Source organism: Ptychodera flava, chromosome 4, assembly GCF_041260155.1.
Source record: "Ptychodera flava strain L36383 chromosome 4, AS_Pfla_20210202, whole genome shotgun sequence".
Classification (NCBI taxonomy): domain Eukaryota; kingdom Metazoa; phylum Hemichordata; class Enteropneusta; family Ptychoderidae; genus Ptychodera; species Ptychodera flava.
In genome coordinates, this window is record NC_091931.1 from 43,613,351 (window position 1) to 43,633,504 (window position 20,154).

General features: G+C 37.8%; 1 protein-coding gene across 4 annotated transcripts in view; it reads left to right on the plus strand.

Annotated features, from left to right (window-relative positions):
* Positions 1 to 1,410: 1,410 nt before the first annotated feature.
* The window catches only part of LOC139131882 (kelch-like protein 8), a 47,766-nt gene continuing 29,022 nt past the window's right edge, over positions 1,411 to 20,154 (plus strand). The window contains exons 1-3 of one of the 4 annotated variants that reach the window (XM_070698174.1): positions 1,452 to 1,572; positions 4,986 to 5,154; positions 16,838 to 17,804. In XM_070698174.1, coding sequence (XP_070554275.1) covers positions 16,889 to 17,804 — 916 coding nt within the window. In that variant the 5' untranslated portion in view covers positions 1,452 to 1,572; positions 4,986 to 5,154; positions 16,838 to 16,888. Of the gene's footprint in view, positions 1,573 to 4,985; positions 5,155 to 16,216; positions 16,375 to 16,837; positions 17,805 to 20,154 lie in introns of those variants that run through there. The other 3 variants (XM_070698173.1, XM_070698177.1, XM_070698176.1) reach the window with 3 other exon arrangements.

Genomic DNA, 20,154 nt, shown 5'->3' on the forward strand with positions numbered 1-20,154 from the left:
ATAGACTTGACCAAAGTTGATGAAACATGCTATGTATATTGTAGACACTATAACATTAACATTAATGACTGTCATCTAGAATTTTTACATCGGCATATTTAATAACCTTTACCAATTATGGACGCAAGACCGGAAGAACATGACCAAAGATGATGACATTTGCTATGTTGATGATATGATGATGTAAAAGTAGTGAAAGACATTTAGAATTTCCTCTTTAGCTAATTACTGATTTACATATTTAATTACCTTTACCAATTAGTGAAATTTAACTGGAAGGACTTGGCCAAAGTTAAGGTTAAGGAAACTTACTGTGTGTATATTGACGAGACAACATCATTGATGTAGTGAAAGACCTTTTGCATTTTCACGCCAGCTTATTGGAAATTTGCAATATTAATGAATTTTCAAAATTTGGCACACAAAACTTGAAAGACTTGACCAAAGAGTTCTCGTGATGTTGATTATAACAATTCAAATGAAGTTAAGAAATTGTAATAATATCAGATAAAAGTGTCAATGTACAGACAACTGCAACATATGCTGACACACGGGAGCACTTTCAGTCCATATCTGGCTGATATACCGTGACGGTATGTGTACAATATTCAGGCTTACACAAGACTGCGAATGATTTTGTTAAAACATTTATATTTTAGTTAATTTTTGTTTAATATTGATCCATTATGATACTTCCAATTAGCAGCATTGTATTTTATCGAGTCCCATTTCAGTCCCACAGAATATCCTCAGTTTATTTTCAAGTCCCCCACCAACATCAAGAGGTGTTTGTGAATGGAGCCAAACTTCTGTTATTCTAATATTAATAACATGGAAAGCGGAAAGTCAAATAAACGCAACTGTGAATACCTAAAGTACACAACTAAAAGTACAATGAAATGGTCTGGAAAAGTACTAGGTATTTGGCGTGAAAGATGAAAAAAAATATTTATAATGCTGCGTTCAAAAAAATGGTAAGGGGGGGGGGCTGGAGGAATCGCGATTGAAATCTCTTTTTCAGATCCTCTCTCATGACGGGTAATCTTAATGAAATCAAGAGTAACTGAATTATATTCCAAATTGTTACTGTTGCTCACGGTACTTGCCTAACTTTGAGGCATGACTTGGAGGCCGAGATGTGACGCCACCAATAGCCAGCAAGTAACAATTCTTTCGGAAAACAAACCTTCCAGCTAGCTGCTTTGCGTTATGTCTCTTCTATTCAAAATGAAACAATTTGAGCTAGAGTTGGTAGGAGAGCATTTTACAATAGCTTGATAAACTGTACTCATGAAAACATTTTGCAGTGTGTTTAAATACTTCGTAAGCATTGACAGGCCCAGCTTGGCACATCGTTACCCGCGCATGCGCGTCCAACATGCCCAGGTGTGTTCGTAGTATTTTTTTCAGTAAGCTATAGGGTCTCCTCAGCCTAAGGACAACATACAATAAACAGTAAAGTAAATTCTCCGTGGTCTTCGGAGCAGTGAGGCGAGTAGGCGTGCTGCAGTAGTTACGGCGCCGGCAGTGTGTGGCTCATTGCCTCGGTAACGGAATTTCCGAAGTATTGTGGTGAGTTTCACAGTCTCTAGACACTTGACTGCTTGTACGCTGACCCCAAAATCCCCCACACGTTTTAATTAAAACGCGAGGGAAGTTTGTTGTTCCTGGATCCTGTTGAACAAGTTACTGCTCATGGTCAAACTCCTGTGTCATTTATGACCGAAGGTTTTACCATGCTCAGTTTGTGAAAATCTATAGCCAAGAGCTCAAAATATTGCCGCCTAGCCGCCTGTGGCAGTAGGTCGTAGGTCAGTGTTTGTGTAAACATAGAGGGTCTGTGTTGTAAGTTATGATATTTCAAGGTAGAACTCCCCAGGAAAACGGATTTTTGGTTGTTGCCGTGTATGCTGATTTTAGCGGGAAGCTTCCCCGGCCGTAGAGAAGGGCAGATCGTCCATGTAGCCATACAGAAGACCACATCTTCTGTGAAATTCGTGAAATGGTAAGGAATGAAGGAAAGTCAAACACACAGTAATTAAGCTGTTTCGTCAAAGATCACATATCGCCACAGGCAGTAGACAAGGTCACTTCGCGATCGGTACTGATTCACAGTAGCCTAGCCCTGCGTACGATGCTGTGTGTTCCGCTACAGCTGAATACAAGAGAAGTCGGCCAGTTGCGAACTCGGCCAGTTGGAGAACTCGGCCAGTTACGAACTCGGCCAGTTGGAGAACTCGGCCAGTTACGAACTCGGCCAGTACAGTATGCACCCAATTAGAATATATGCTCCATTATAGTGTTTCTTTTTTTGAAGTTTTACTAAGGTTATATGCGAAAGCGATCTAAATGTCATTCATAAGATGAGCGTAATGTTTGCAAACTTCACAGATCACATTTCAACGCACGTAAAATTAAAGATGGCGGTGTATCACGATCGTGGTAGCGAGTTTTGCAGCCTTCGTCATAGTTACACTTGAAGTTCGTTAAAAAGTCATAGGAGATGGTGAAGCAAATTAGTTAAGAGTCATCAAGCCATGAATTTTACTGAAGAAATGGCATAATGTTTGCCTGAACTTTAACACGGTACGCGCGCGATCTGCAGAAACACTGAGGCAGACCGTACATGTTTTGCAGGGTGGACGTGGAGCTCTTTGACTTCGAGTTGTTTACTGAATGTTCGTAGTAGTATTAAACCGACAAAATAACAAAAACTATGGTAGTAAAAAGTTAAAATTGTTTGGCATATTCAACTGTTAAGAGAATGCGTATGCAATCATATTGCTTTGTTGTGAGTGGCCGACTTCTCCTGGCCGACTTCTCCCACTGGCCGAGTTGGTCGGCACCGGCGCTGGCCGAGTTCGCAACTGGCCGACTTCTCCAGTTACCCTACAGCTAATAGCCCCGCTCGTGGTGAGCGGGGCTATTAGCTGTAGCGGAACACACAGCATCGTACGCAGGGCTAACAGTAGCCCAGCTTCCCGTGCTGTGTGTTCCCGGCCTCCCACCACATATTCATGATATTGTGGGAGGCCGTATAACGCCGGGAACACACAGCACGGTACGCAGGGCTAAGATTCACAGTAAACAGAGAGAGAGAGAACTGCACTCTGAATCAGTACCGATCACGAAGCGACGTGTCCAGTGCCTGTGCATATCGCACACTCTCTTCGAAATGCAGACAATCTCTATATTTTCAATTGATGGTGCTGTTCTCTTTTCTTTTGACACCATCACCTCCCCATCCCCAAATGAAAATTTTGTAGTCACAAAACAACATTGATATGATCATGATTATAAATGCACCTGCATTTGTATTGTAGAAATTTACCTATACACACTCACAACATGCAATCTCTATACTATAGTGGCACTGCTATCAACAGTCTTTGTGCAGAGTGCCATAAATTATAAATTATCAAACTGACCTTTATTTCCGTACATCCATGAAGAATCACACCATTTTGTGCCACAGGCGCTCAATGGCTCACAGGCATCTTTATACACCCAACAATCCCCAAGGTATGAAAAGAACTTCTTTCTTGCAAAAAACTGAAAACCCTCCACAAAACTGGGCATAGAAAAATGATAGTTTTTCAGTGTCATGTTCCTCTCCAGGAAGAAAACTAAATTCAGCAGTGTCACACAGTAAAGATGATTGTGTGTCTAGAGACCATCTCTTATCCTTTATTTCAACAGCTACAATCAATGAAAAAATGTTTGTTAAAATGAAAAGCTATGTTAATTCAGGTAGATCGCGCCTCGGGGACAGATATTCAGACTCTCAACTTTTGCAATTCTTTTCTAATCTACCACTTGTGGGAACTCATTTTGACGCTCTTGAAGAAAGAAAAGCTTTTACCGGCTCAGTTTTTTGAAAATCGGAAATTTTATATTTTCTTCCTAGAGTTAACACAGGGATGGCGGCCATTTTGAATTTCAAATATCGGTTAATCTTGGGTGCTTTGTTTCTCTAGTACTAAAATTTGCACGGTGACCCCCAATTTTTATTCTTGATCTTGAAGGAGCATTGTTGAAAGATTCCTTTAGGAAAGTTTGAGCAAAAGTTTAAGTCTTTCACTTTTGAGGCGCATACTACCTTAAGTGTATACGTTGATATTCTGATATCTCTCAGCGTGATTACAATTGATTCCCATGGTTGAAGACACAGTGACATGTAAATAGGCACAAAAATGTATACGGGCATCAATCCTCCACTCAACACTTGAAGTTGGTTCTTCTGTGTCATAGAGAGGACAGGCAGCACATGTCCAGTCACTGTTGACTTGGTATTAGCATGGGCTGAGGTTTGGCATTATGTTGCTTTTATACATGTGTTGTGTACAGTGACATGATATAGTTAACTAATAATGAACTTTACACCTCTGTGCTACATCACATATACCTTTATTTCACTAGCATGCACCAATGTAACTGTGATAAAACCAGCAATAGGGCAATCAATGTCGTCAGCATCAAAAATATTCCAAATTTACCAAAACTTGAAAAAATGTTTATTTTACAATGTTGAACTCTGAAAACATTCAACCTGTTAACAAAGTACATCATGTACATAGGGTGTTATTGCTGAAATAGTAAACCTAACTGAGTTGTGTAATAGACAATTCTGCGGAGATCTTGAAAATAACTCCCCTTGCATACTGAATACAAATTTTACTGGTATGACCATTAATAATATGGAAAGGGGAAAGTCAAAATTGCATAACTGTAAATATGTAAATTAAACAAATAAAAGTACAAAGGAATGATCTGAAAATGTAGCCATGTGGCTTGCAAGATGAAAGAAATATTGATTAATACATATGTTCATCATTTACCTTTAAAGTTTAGCCACAAAATCAGCTTCTTTATTCAACTCATATTTCAGAAGCACTGGGTGTTGAAATGTACAAAAACTTGTAATTACAGCGGATAAGGGCAAGAAAAAAATAGAGACTTGTTAAATTGTTTCTGGTTCCTTACAGTTGACAGATGTGATGCACAGTGATGCAATTGTTGTGATTTCCTTCCCCTGGTCACTTAATAGCATATGAGATAACTGCTCCAGACATTTGATACTTCACCATGACTGCCTTTAGTGACCTGTCTTCCTTTGTAGCATTTTGTGGATTTTAAGAGAGGACAACTCTACATGTACGTATCGAATCTATTGACTTTCTATACAAGACTGTGAAGCGTGTATTAACTGTTCGTTTTGGAATGCTATGATGTACATGCATGTAAAGTTAGAATTTTGTCGAACACGCTAAAGGAGGAAAAAGAAGGAAATGCAGGTTTTCAAGTGATATAATAAGTGACAAGAATTAAACAAATCTAATATTTTTGGCCAAAATATAGCGTGAATACGTATTGTAGCCAGTAGAATTTCAAACTCCATGACTCTTGATAGTACAGAAAAGTGCCTGCTGACAAGTCTTTTCCATGAATGGTGATATGGCCTGTTTCACCAATTATGACTACTAATCATTACATAATAGATTCTGGAAAAAGATGTATATGGCCACATGTCATCAAATGAGGTCAAAGGTCATGGAGCCCTGATTAGCTTGTATAAAGTGAGAATCAAATCATCTGCATTATTCACTCCGCATCCCTCTATGATATCTACATGTCTTTCTGAAGAATAGTTTCTGGGGTAAGTGATGACAAGCATGAAAGCTTTTTTACCTGCAGGAAGTACTTTTTCATAAATTTGCCCCACCCTGTGAATTTGTATGGAATATGCTTTTGAAAACTTTGGAATGACTGAGGATGCTAGTAAATACTTGTCACCTTCATTTTAATGTAAATTAAAATACATATCACCTATTAACTAAAAATAGACAAAAATGGCAAGTGCTGGTCGTAAGAAATATCGTTGCACAGTTTCCCATAGTTCTGAACCATTAACCCAGCCATCAGTTAAATGCACAGATAGAATAGATATTTGTTGTTCATCGGACTGGGGTTCTTGCATGGCTTTCAAATCTGTCAAATGAGTTAGTCCAACCCAGTGAATATGTGTGGCAGAGTCGACCAAATTCTGATTACATCTAAGCTGTGTACAGGTTGCCTTTCTCACTAGTATGCCCCTCAAAAGTGAAAGACTTAAACTTTTGCTAAAATTTTTAAGGAATATATCAGCCATTCTCTTTCAAAATCAAAAATAAAAATAGGGGGTCACCATGCAAGTTTCGGTACTAGAAACAAATTATCCTAAATTTACCTATAATTGAAATTCAAAATGGCCGCCATCACTGTTTAACTCTACAGAGAAAAATAGAGTTTTCAGTTGTCGAAAAACTGAGATGGCAAAAAGTTTTCTTACGCCAAGAGTTTTAAAATGATCAGAAAAGAATTGTAAAAGTTTGAGTCTGAATATCTGAGGTGCATTCTACCTTAACCCTTTCACCACCATGGTTTGTCCCAAATCCATTGGTTTCTATGGTAAAGTTGGACCTGTATACAGGGAACTGGGGGGGGGGGGGGGGGTAAAAGGGTTAAGAGCAGACTTTACCTTTGTTGTGTTTTTATGTCAGCCTAATGGTACCGGTTACAAAACCATCGTGAGTCCCATACAAAAGAGTTTTGCAGACAAAGGCGAATTCCGGAAAACACTCTTTCAAATGGTTCTCCAAGGTTCAAAATCATAAACTCAAATCAAGTTTTGGATATTCATGAAATCGGTAAAAGTCAGTATTGGCATTTCTGAATACTTTTTGAACGTACTTGTGAAAATTGAGACCCTAAGAAAAAACACCAGTTTCGCAAGATCACATTGCAATACCTGTATCTAAGGAATCACTCCCTTCCCAAGATATGGAAACTGAATGTGACAGCCTGCCTTCCCCTTCCCCACTGAAACAAGCAGTTAATGTCACAACAGTGTTGTGAATTGACTCATAAAAAAATACCACCTCTTTCAAGTTGCTTGTGTTTATTGCACATTTTCATCACTAGTCAACATTCTCACAATTTCAAACGCTGCATGGTCACTTTATCTGATTTACACTGCTCTGAAATAGGGTCAAGTGATACCACTTCAGTTGGTTAACATTTCTTATGCAACGTAAAACGGAGAAAATTGTTCAATGCTGATCTCTGAACTGGTGCTCTTCAAATGTTTAGAACTGATGAAAGTTAACCGTTGTTAGAATGAATGTCATTTATTCTTGCAATGCAATTTTACTTTTGGAAATTGGTGAGTGTGTGGTTTCATTTCACAGCTAAATGGTCGGCCAAGGCTTGTTTCAAAGTCAACAGGAGAGGAAGCCTGTGTATAGTTTGCTGCCCATAGTTTGTTTTGGATACACTGTTGTAGCATGGTGGTTCAAGGTCAATGGAGGTCACAGGCTTCCCAGCAGCGTGTGACAATGATTGGTTTTGTGCTGTGCTCAGGGCAATGGCGATCTGGCGGTCACAATGCAAGACATTTCATTGTTTGTTTGTTTATTTTATTTGTAACAAGCTAAGCTGCTGTGTTTGTGCTTGGATACACACAGTGATTTAAAGTGACAAAGGTGCATTGTAATGTATATACATGTACAGTACAAGTTATGTTAAAAGCTACAATGTGTCTTTGACAGTGTGACACCTTCAGTGGCATATAAATTGAAATACTGGGAAGATTAAGAAATGTTCAAAATATATTTATAAATGGAACATGATGTATACATGTAGGTGAACACAGGCACATGGCTCAGTGCTTGTCAGTGGTCTTAAGGGACAAAGTCAGCCATTTTTTCATGAATTTTGTTTGATACAAGATACTACTTATATTATTTGACATGTTGAAAGATAGTGAATGAATGGGTGTCTAAAACCGGGGTCGAATATATGCATGGTCGTGACCATGCACATATTCGACCCTGGTTTTAGACACGATACATGAAACCATCATGACAATGAATTAATGGTCATGACCATTAATTCATTTTCGCGATGGTTCATTTAATTTGTCTAAAACCGGGGTCGAATGTATGCATGCATGGTCACCCATTCATTCACTATCTTTCAACATGTCAAATAATATAAGTAGTATCATGTATCAAACAAAATTCATGAAAAATGGCCGACTTTGTCCCTTAATAAACATGCGATGGAAATTATGAAGGCTAGTCTGCTTTGTTGTAAACAAAGGCAACAAACATAGTGTACCCATGGTGTGCCATGTATCCCACTATCCTTGGACTGACCTTTGGCACTTGATTCAGCTGAGTCGAGCTCTCCCACTTGCTGTTTGGTGAACTCACTAATTAATATCCATATGAAACATGTTTATACTGATATTGATGGAAGTTGTCTTCCCTGCTTTTCTTCTGATACCATATGTATTACCAAATAAATATTTTACCATGTATTTGTCAAAGTAAACATAATGCTTTGATTTGTTTTCATATATATGCCACCAGCAATGGAGTTCATCAAAACATGTCTGCTTAGATCTCGTGTGGTCTATAGTTCTGGCTTTATAATGCACACCTTTGTCAAGGGGGTAGTAATTGACCAATGAACATTCACTGAATGAAAATGAAAATATCTAATACAGAGTGTGAGAAAAAATAGATCCTACATTCGACTGCTCTGACCGTCCCAGCAAGTATCATATGATATACCTCGTATTGCTCACCCTTGTAACGCTATGGAGAAAGTGCCCTCAAATTTGTGCAGTAATATACAGTGTTCTCCCCCAGAGCTATTATAGAGTGGTGGCCGCCACTCTATAATTTTTGGTAAACAATAGAAACTCATTACCATAACAATTACATTTTTGTTATGCAAATTAGCCGCCACTCTATCAGAAAATCCTGGGGAGATCACTGTATTACGTATCATGATGCACAGCCCAGCTGCCCATATTTGGGCAAACTCATCCATTTGTGCTTCTCCATTTTTGTACATAGTTCAGAAATTGTCGTCTGCACTTTCAACAATTGCCAACAAGATCATTCAGTCGATGGTGAAATAAAGATAATTATATTCAAAGTCTGTATTTTGATAAAATATATAAAAAAGTGAAGAGCTGTTGAGTTCATCTCAATACAATCTGATCAATAATTAAATAAAAACATATTTTTATAAAATTTCATCATTAAAGGGATATAGTCGTCGGAACTGCGCCTGTGCCAGTTTCTTGTTTACAAACAATGTATTTTGTGCACGATATCAAGATGCACCTCATCATCATAGCTACAACATTTAAAGTATAGATGATAGATTATGACAGACATGTTTTAACTGTCATCAATCACCATTGTGCCTTGGATACATTGTTGCCATGGGTCATATGGGTCCCATACGACCTTTTAGCGTAGTTCCGACGACTATATCCCATTAATGTACTCGCTTTTTAAGAATAGAAATCGATTTTCAATACAAAGAGAGCTGTTGGATTGCTCAAAGTTACAGTAGCCAGTGTCAGTGACTCAAACCTCTTCAAAAAAAATTATGTGTGATTATACTGAATGTTATATGAAGAAACACCTGAGCGAACTCTACTTTCAGCATGGATGACAGTTTTAGCATGCATCAGTTACTATGGTATTCATGGTTTTACTCATCCTGTGTGGTCTCATTAGTCACGACACCGTGAACCTTTGATTCACCAAGGAGAAATTTTTCATCTTGCATAATACATGTACATACAGTACCCGGAAAATATCTGTATTTTACTATAGTGTCATGAAAATGCTATAAATGATTTATTCTGGGTCTATTGTGTTTTTTCATATGTTTGTATAAATCAAGGACAAGTTGGGTTTGTGACATATTTCCAGAACTCATATACATGTATGTTGTTTTGTAAATACACACATACACGCATATATATATATATATATATATATATATATATATATATATATATATTGTTTTGTAAATACACACATACACGCATATATATATATATATATATATATATATATATATATATATATATATATATATATAAATATATATATATATATATATATATATATATATATATATATATATATATATATATATATATAATATATATACCGTACTCGTCCGAGTATAAGCCCCCGGTTCAGCAACACTAGACAGCAATAAAACTAGGGGAGGGGCTTATACTCGAGCAACCCCATGTTTTCTGGCATGGACACTTAATTTATGCTAATTTTATGCACGATTTTTTTCAACACCACTCGATCTTTCTATCGCTTTCAAAATCGACTTACACATCCAAAGAAATTGATTGTACAATCTCTGAATACAGAAGTGAAATTTTGGTGAAATTTCAGCGTCGAAAAAAACCCCAAACTTGAAACAAAGACGTCATGTATGCTGCTGATCAACAGGGTCAGTAATGTGAACTGGCATGCATTGCCTACACGGAAAGGCAACTCAATATTCCAGTATCAAACTGTCTACATCTTGTGAAAACAACAACATAGCAGTGGAAATTGTAATAGTCACCAGGAAAAGTCTTCACAAATGAAAGGATAATTGCTTCAAACAAAAGAAATTGCATGTTTCAAGCATGAAAACATCGTGGCCGTGAATGAAAATAAACAATGGCGGACGTGAGTGAGACTATTCTATTTAGGTGACGGGGGGTGAGCAGGGTCAAAGAATCAAGATAGTACTGGAAAAACGCGTCATTTCCTTACAATATTGTCAAGGGAACTCCAGTTTCCCATTGTTTTAACATCTTTTAATAGTTTCTTTATTATCTAAAAGTAATTTTACCAAGTTAAATGACCAAATATACTCTCCTAACCTTTCTGTATTTGAGTTACACTAGGGTAGGGGCTTATACACGGATGTAATGCAGTTTCTAAAATCCTCTAAAATCAGTAGGGGGGCTTATACACGAGCAGGGGCTTATACTCGGACGAGTACGATATATATATATATATATATATATAAACCTATCTATTAAGGATATCTTCAGGAATGGAAAAGAGTCTTTTAATAGACAGGTGAAATTCTATTCAAAGTGTAACTTTTGGCTTGATAAATCTGTCATTAATAAAGAGGTGTCCTGATTAGAGAGGACCCATAAGGACAGATAATATCTGTTAAGTTTCATGCATCATGCAATCTTCAGACAGATCCAACTTTACTGTATGTCTCTTCTCTCATTTATATGCTGGGGACATACCATTATACCATGGACAGTGAAAGTGTATAGTGTCTTTGATTATATTATGTATATCATAACCATATAACTCAGAGAGAAAAGACATACATGTAAGGAAAAGGTAGATCTGTCTGAAGATTGCAAGATGCGTGAAACTTGATTAACAGATATTGTCACTTTGTACTTTTACTCATTTATGTTATTCTTTATAATAACATCGAGTCTGACAAAATTTGTGTGTTAAGATACATGTGTATCATGTACTATTCAGATCAGCGTTACTGATTTTACCACCTTAGACGATATCAACAGGTAAACACGGCAGATGGAGGAGTTAATCCTCCTTGCCCTCATATTTTTCTCCCTCTTTGACACACTGCCTGATTCACCATACTGTTATTAATCATAAGCACACATTATGAATTAATATGATTCATACTCAATGTGTACCCAAGGTTACCTGTGGTACATTTATAGATGTAGCTGGTACCCAGTCCTGCTAATTTAAGTTACACATCAGCTATATGAACCATTCATTCATCATGCGACACGGTACTATCCAACACCATGTCATTTCTATTCCCTTGTCTTTGGATCAACACCTGGTCCAGTGTAAAATGTGCATTGATAGTGTGACCTGCAAAAAAGCATCCATCAAAGACCTCAGTATTGCTGTAGAACTTTTACAACCAGGTAGGGTAAGTTTCCTGTGCTTTAGAATATACATACAGTGTTGTATATGCGAATGAAAGTTGGCTCCAATACTACTTGCACTGTACATGAGGTTAAACTCTTTTGAATACCAAGAATAGGGGACCAAATCTCAATTTTTTTTACTAAATCTCATCTTTTGATAATTTTTAGTTTCTATCCAGCTCCATCTCATACATGTACATGTATGATCACGATTTCTTCTGTTCAGACGATCTCTCATTCCCAGGTTGTCCTGTACAAATAAATCCAATTGTAGATTATCCTTTGGATGTAAGACAGCTGTGCTGTTAATCGCGTTCTGATAGCATTGGAAGTGGATTGTAAAACAAGGCCGTGACCCCTGTAATGTCGTCTTACTTTTGGTAAGCAAGACTTGGTGAGCCTTCCCCAGTGTTTGAAAGAGTGTAGTTACTGCAATGATAGCCTATAGTCAAGATAGTGAAATGATCATTGATCATTGATCTGTGAATTGATTTTGATGCCAAAAAATTATGGAGCATAGTGTGTTAAAAAGTTATAGAGAGAAATTTTAAGTCAAATACGTTATTACGTATCTTGCTGCTGTTCTTGTCCCAGTCAGAGTATACAGTTTTAGAGATGCCAAGTGTATTGTAGAGAGTTTTAGAAATGTCTAATGTATTTCAGAGACTGTAAGCTTTATGTGGATACCGGTATATTCATCATGCATACATGTACTTCCACTCCCATGGGAAAATTACTTGGCCATCAATAGCATGCCTGTAAGGCTATTGATACATGTATCTGCACGAATAGTGATTATACATAATGTTATTAGCTTTGATATAAGCCATGCTTACATAGTTGACATGCTTGTGCTATACCGCTTAACAGTATCAATGTCACTTGTTAATTTGATATGAAAAATATACCTTCAGTGTACTGACTGGTTTGCACTTACATGTACTCGTATCATGAGTGTCAGCTAGGTAGCTGCAGTGCTATAGCTCAAGGTTTTGCCTGGGTACGATTTCGCAGTCTGACCCATATACCTAGGCAAAAACTCGAGCTACAGCACTGCAACTATGGGCATGAGGTTGAGTGTGCGAGCTGGGTAAGGGTGAGGCTGTCAAAAGTGACAAGCTTGTCATCCAGATACATTTCCGAGAGAAGGAAATTTTAAATACATATACATAGTAGTTCGAATTTTAAAGATCCTAAGGATTCCCATGGCGGTTAAAATTTGCTGTGTTTGTTTCCGTAGTCGTCATGTTACTAGTGGTCAGACCAGCTGGTCTGGACGTTAGTTACACTCATCAATGGTGTGTGTACTTTATATGCAGACAGTGTGGTGAATAAGCTCAGATTCTGCCGGAAAGTTGCTGTACCATACAATACACCAAAAGTGAAAGTGTGATACACTGTATGTTGTTCATTGACCTCATTCAGTTTACATCAAGTGAAATACTCCAGTATTTGAAAAGGATGCATATTACATATAAGCATCAAAAGACACTCAACTTCATTTCATGAAAAGCAGTGAGAATAACACTTCACCAGCTGATCTCCAGATGTTGTTTAAAACATACCCATGTGTGATTTTGCCTTATATCAGTCCAAGTGCATACAGATATTGTATTAGACCCACTGATTATTTCCCAGTATTAGTGTAAACCAGTTCCTTTCACAAAACAAACCAAATGTCTTCAAGCCAAGGTGAAACTGCTGCTACGTTCAGACAGGTAAAAATTGAAACGCTTCCGCAACACTATTTGTAATTTGTAAACACAGGGGATTAATAGTTTGAGTCCGCTTACGTCCACACTCACAAAATTAAGCCATTGTTTTGGTGTTTAAGACGTCTTAATGCGCCCTCTTGAGTTCAACAGGTGTGTATGGCCAAGAATACGGCATTGAAACAAGATGGCTGAAATGAATGACGTGGTACTGGCTTGTCTTCTTTTATTTTACCTGCTGCATATGCGGTCCAGAAGGAGTCGTCGTCGCCCTAATGATCTGAATGCAGACCAAATGCAATCGTTAACCAATTTGATAAGTTCAGAACTGTAATGAAGGAAAGCGGCTCCACACATTGCCTACACTAGTTTTTCGTTCTCTGTGTTCATGGTTGATTTTGTGTGTTTGGCTATTGGTGTAGATATAAGCCATGGCAAGACGTAGCCGTAATCTGGCTGTCAAATGACAGCGTGATCTTTTGACGCTACGTTTTGAAACCAGTGTGTGGTTTCTTCCTCAGTTGCTTTTTGATATTTTCTCTCCTTGGATTTTTGTTTCATTGTTTGTGGCTTAACCATTGTCAGTGTTTTGTTCGTCCAGTGAGGAGGCTAGAGTATTTATATTCGAGTCAGTTTGTTGTTTTTCATTTTGTTCGGTCTTTTCTGTAAGATTGTGTACATGTACGTGTGCATTTATAAGTGTGTTGCCAATGTTTTGATTTCTTTTGTATGCGATGATCGTTTTCATCTTGAATAAATTATTTAGTGTTTGGTCATTTTCTATTTCTTGCCAGTTCTTCAGGAGTGCTTGTTTGATGTCTTTTGTTTTGATATGTGTACTATATGTGGGAGAAAATATCACTTTATTAGTGCTGTTGTTGTGTGTTTGTTCGTGATTTAAATGTGTTCTTCGTGTTGCGTAGTTTGTTTCCCCATTAATGTTCGATATTGCTTGTTGTGTATATCCTCGTTGTAGTATTTTTCATTAAATGTTTTGACTGTGTTGTTCAAGTCCTCTTCGTTGTTACATGTCCTCATGTACCTTAACGTTTCGCCTTTCATCAGGCCCTTGAAGGTTGATTTTGGATGACATGATTTTCTGTGTAAGAACTGGAATGTATCTGTTGGCTTTGTGTCCGTTCTAGTGTCTAGTACAATGTATGTTTTCGTTGTTGTATCGTTGACCTTTGTAAATAACTAGGTCAAGATATATTATTTCGTGTGAAGAACTTTCATATGAAAATTTGAAAGTAGGATGCATTTTGTTAATTAGTGTTATGAATTCGTTGAATTCGTGCTCTGTTACAATGAAGATTAGGAAAATATCGTCTCTTAATCTACACCATAGTGATATTTTTGTTGTGTGTTCACATATGATTTTCAGTTCTAATTGTGATACGTGGTGTCGGCAATCTCGGGTGACGATGGCGATCACATTGCCCACATGTTTGTTTGTAGAATTCGTTGTTAAATTCAAATGTGTTGTTTTTTCAGAATAATGTTTAGCATAGCTAACAGGTATTCTGTTGGTGTCACTACTGGGATTGACAGACGGCCGATTACCGAGGATCTGAGACAGTTCTTTGAAGAAAGGTATCGATATTCTGCCTCTGCCGCTCCGTCTGTTGCTGTCGACAACGTTCTTTGTATTTTAGCTTCAGTGCCTTGACTTGAGCTTGCAATGGCACTGATCTGCTGTCCAGTTTAAACCTCTCTGTAGAGCCTTTTCTGCAAGTTTTTGTACACGAGGCTGTCGCGACACGTTCCGTTTAGCATTCTTTGAATTCTTTCTTCTGCCCAGACTGAGATCAGCAAACTTATTTCGTTGTCTGACCAGTTATTTCCACGAGATGTAGAACTGTGTTCGGCAGCCATGGCGAAAGTGAATATTGTATGTTGTTGTTGTTTGTTTTATGTTACAAATATCTGTCGCGTGAGGGCATTTGAAACACCTCTGAAGTGACGCAGTCCGTCCACACAGCGATATGCGGACAGAGTTAATCCCTACAATGGCTCAGGTCGGGCCGACTAAACCGTCTCAAATCTGAAATGCTTCAGAACCACTTCAGATCGTCCACACATAACTTTTTGTGCCAGTATTGGCCCAGAGCCGTTTCAGAGGCGTTTAAATGGCCTGTGTATGAACGGCACATGCATTTGCTACAGTATTGTTTTCACAGCCATACTGATTTTACTTACCATTTTACTATATCTCTACAAAAATCTAATTATTTTGATTGTCTACTACACACAGGTACGACAAAAATGTGATTTGTCCTTATGTCAAATTCCACAGGTTTATGAATACATGTAAATTACATGTCAATGTATAATTCATATGTAATTACAAATTTTAAGTAGATATCAGGGTTTTCACATCGTTACCTTCCCAACATGCATGACCAAGTTTGTAAGACCAAAGGAAAGTTTTCATCAAATTTACATCATAACAATTTTTAATGCACATGTATTTTGTTATTGCCATTGGATATGTACACATGTATCTTTAGCATGCAGCCCCATGCTTCCTTTGCTGTATCTGAAATATTTTTAGCATCTGACACATGAATAGTTCATCACATTAAATTTATACATCTATCTCCTTGAATCATTGAATACCTCCTGGGTGTTCAACCTGAAGGTAGGGAAACAGTTAAATTATGAATAATTAATTTCCTAAACACTCAGATTACTTTCAGCTGCTGTTAGTTCTAAAACAAGGATGACCTACTGTTGTTTGCGGATGAGGCTTTTCATAACAGTGTAATAGCAAGTTGGATCCAGGAAAACATAAAGAAAATTCCAATTCTGTTCTTTTTAATGTGAGGGTCAAATAATGGGTTACAAGACTGTCTTACTCAGGTACTCAGAACCACACAAGGTACATGATAAAAATGATGTAGTGTTTGCATGATTCATTAATAGTAGACATGCACATGTTGTGTAGAGTTTGCATGTATATGTGTAAATAGCATTTGTTAGTGTAGACAAGTGAACTCTGGTCAGTAGTACATGTAGCTCTCAAATCTAAACAATAACAGTGCATTTTACATGTATAGAGTCTTGTTTTCGACAAGCCAGATACATGTAGTACAGTGCAGATGTTGCAACATGCTCAGAACAAGAACTTGCAATTGACATACAAAACAAAAAAAAATTGTGTGAGAATCTTCAAAGTTACAGTTTCTAGCCCTTTAATTAAACACACATACTGTACTTCTATTTGACACAGTGTATGTGTAACAGGGTTCTCATCATAACATTATTTCCAAATAAAGTTGTATTGCTTTGTTGACCTGATGCCAGTGTTCTTACTGCATTTCAGCTGATGGTTTGTGTCGTGCTGCTCCTTAACAGGCAATGAACGGCAGCTTAAATGTTCAAGGGTAACCGTCTCCGAGTAGGAACAGCACACATCATGGGCGACACATTATTTGAAGAACCAAACCCAAGCAGTGTCTTTGAAGCAAAGTCTCTGTGTAAGGACTCATTCGTTGTGCTGAACGAGCTGTTCGAAGCAGGCAAGCTATGTGATGTCCTGCTCAAAGTTGGCAAGAAACAGATCAAATGTCATCGTATCATTCTTGCGAGTGCAAGCTCATACTTCCGAGCGATGCTGACGTCTGAGATGACGGAGAGCAGACAAGACATCATTACCATAAAAGATATCGACGAAAATGCAATGACAGCATTGGTTCGTTTTATGTATTCGTCTAAAATTACATTGACGACTGATAACGTCCAGCCATTGCTGTACGCGTCTTCGATCCTCCAGATGGAGATTGTGGCGAGGGCGTGTTGTGAATTCATGAAGACCCATCTCCATCCATCCAACTGTCTTGGAGTGCGAAACTTTGCTGAATTACATGGAAGAACTGATCTGGTCAAGGCAGCAGACAGTTATACTTTTGATCACTTTCTTGAGGTGATCCAGAATGATGAGTTTTACAACATCAGCGGCAGACACTTCGGACTGATCCTGACCTCATCGAATTTGAACATAGAGTCAGAGCAACAGGTCTATGAGGCCATGATGAAATGGGTGAAGTACGACGTGGTGATGCGACAGCAGCACCTGCCAGACTTGATGTCAAAGATTCGACTACCAATGCTACCTCCCAGCTACCTGATGGACATCGTGGAGAGAGAGGAACTGGTGAAGAAACACCACTCCTGCAGGGACTTGGTTGATGAAGCCAAGAACTACCATCTATCCAGTGCCAGAATCGTGTCTCATCCAAGCCCCAGACAAAGATATTCCCTCAGAAGTAAACCCAGGAAGAGTACTGCAGGTAAGAAATGACATGCAGCCCCTCAGATGATTTGCCCTCTTACATGTACAGTACTTGCTGATTATGCCTTATTTGTGTCCGAAGAGTGTCACCTACAAACTGTACTAAAGGTTTGTACATAGGTTTGGGCAAAGTGAAAAACCCAGGCCTAGTCGGGCCCTCTGGGTTGGCGATCTAAAACTTAAAGCGAATTCATGTGTGCGCCCTTGCTAGTAGATCACCCGGCTACACGGTTACACATGTAAACATATCAATGCGCCTATCTGAACGTATCCCATATACGTTTAGGTGTGTCCAAGTTTACAGTTGTAGTGTCTAAAAATGGGTGGAGAACGGCAGGGAAAGACATTAACCCCAACATGTGCGGTTAATTACCTTCTCGTGTCTATTTATAGACAGAGAAGGTATTAGAGTTGAAAACCAATATGCTGCTGTCAAGAACTTCCATCTGTCAAGACTTCCGTCTGTCAAGATCCGTTGACGTCATGCCATTGTGATGGGTCATATCATAAACTGGTGGGGTGTTCATGGCTCAGGTTGAGGTGTGGGAGAACGATTTTGAGCTATGACAAAAATCAAAAGGGACTTAGCGGCATAGCCACAGTGTTAAGCCTTTCTCCAAGGTTTCTTAGTTGACTACAATCTATTACAGACTACTGAGCTGACGTTAGGGGTACTCACTTTGTGTTTGCTCACTCTGTGAGCGCCAGTGTTTGGTACTGAGTTGCGTGGATATCCCCTCATGGCCTCACGTGATCTGGGCCTGTTGCATAATCTGCAGAGATGATCATATGCCTCCGAGTCTGAAAACTGTCATTGTGTAAGCCTGTCGGCATTTTCCTTGCATTTTTTCTCATTTAATTTTGCAAAATATCGGCGAGTACCTCAATATTTCAAGATAACCCTTTCTTCCCAATCGTTTCCTGGAGTTTCAGAGTCATATGAACGAAAATGAGTGAAAGTTTTAGACAGGAAAATCGGACGTCGGCCATGTTCAATGTTTACAATACAATCAGAAGTTTACGTGGAGGAATTAACCAACAAACACAGGAGTGTTCATGATGCCCGCCCTCTAGAGGCAGACCCTCCTATATGAAGTACCACATTTGATGCTTGTGGAAAGCTTGACCACACAATGAAGCATTTAAACTTTTAGAAAATGACAAACTGAATAAGAAGGTATTCAGAAAATGTCAAATACTGAGGAAAAATGCACAAATATTCAAAATAAACAGGTTAACTGATTGATCAGCTATAAAAAACAATGAAAATGTTTATGATCAAAAGTTTTTGAGATGCGCACATTTTAACAAATACAGAAATTATTAACATTATAATATAAGACCAAACTATTTTTCAGGGATGGGTCAGGTTGGAAATGAGGGGTGAGAGACAAAGGCACTCCTATTGCTGCATGTGGATGCAGCCACACCATTTCATTTACAGCATACTTATTCACTGTGTTGTGTTCAAGTTCCATATTGTACTGACTGTCATACAAGGATAACATAAGCAAATCAAATCAAATTAGAAAAGGATCAATGCTGTTGTGTGGATTTTGCTGAACATGGCTGATATTTCGCCCTATATATTTGGTATCCAGCAAAGGCATATTTTGATGTAAAGTCAAAATTAACACTACATTGCTGACAATATATTTTACCGTTTCTGCATGAATTTTTCTTTTTTAAATTATAGTATATTAGTACTTCAAACAGATTAACAGTTATCGTGATGTCAACCCATAATTTTACATCACAAAGACTGTAATTCTGCCAATTTTTTTGTTTTTCAGTCATTTTATAAATTTTGCACTGCACAAGATGATTGAACAAATTGCAATGTTTGAATTTGTAAACTCAAAGAATAAAAATCCTTTGGTCACAAATTAAATTATTTTTTGAAAAGAAATTTACTCTTAAACACTTTTAGCATATATTCTTTACACGGTCATGTATTTCAAGGAAAATATGCCTATTAAAAACATTAATTTCTTCACTTTCAATTTTTTTCAATACTATGACAATTATCAGCCATGAGGTTATACAAACACAAGACCAGATAAGCGTTTTTCATCATTTCCACAGGACTCTTTGGAAAATCCATTAAAAACAGTTAAAAGTGACTGGAAATGCACTTGGTATACATTTAATTTACAGATGCCAGGTTGTGTATTTCACATGCACTCAGGTCAGTAAGGAAGTGCGTCATTACTATTTTGGACTTTTAATTCTTATTTCTGAATTGTTTAACTTTTTTCCACATTGAACTATCTTTAGGCAGTTTATACTGTAGCTTAGAATTTTCAGAAATATCTTTTTTATTTGACAGAAAACTAGTTTGTATGCGT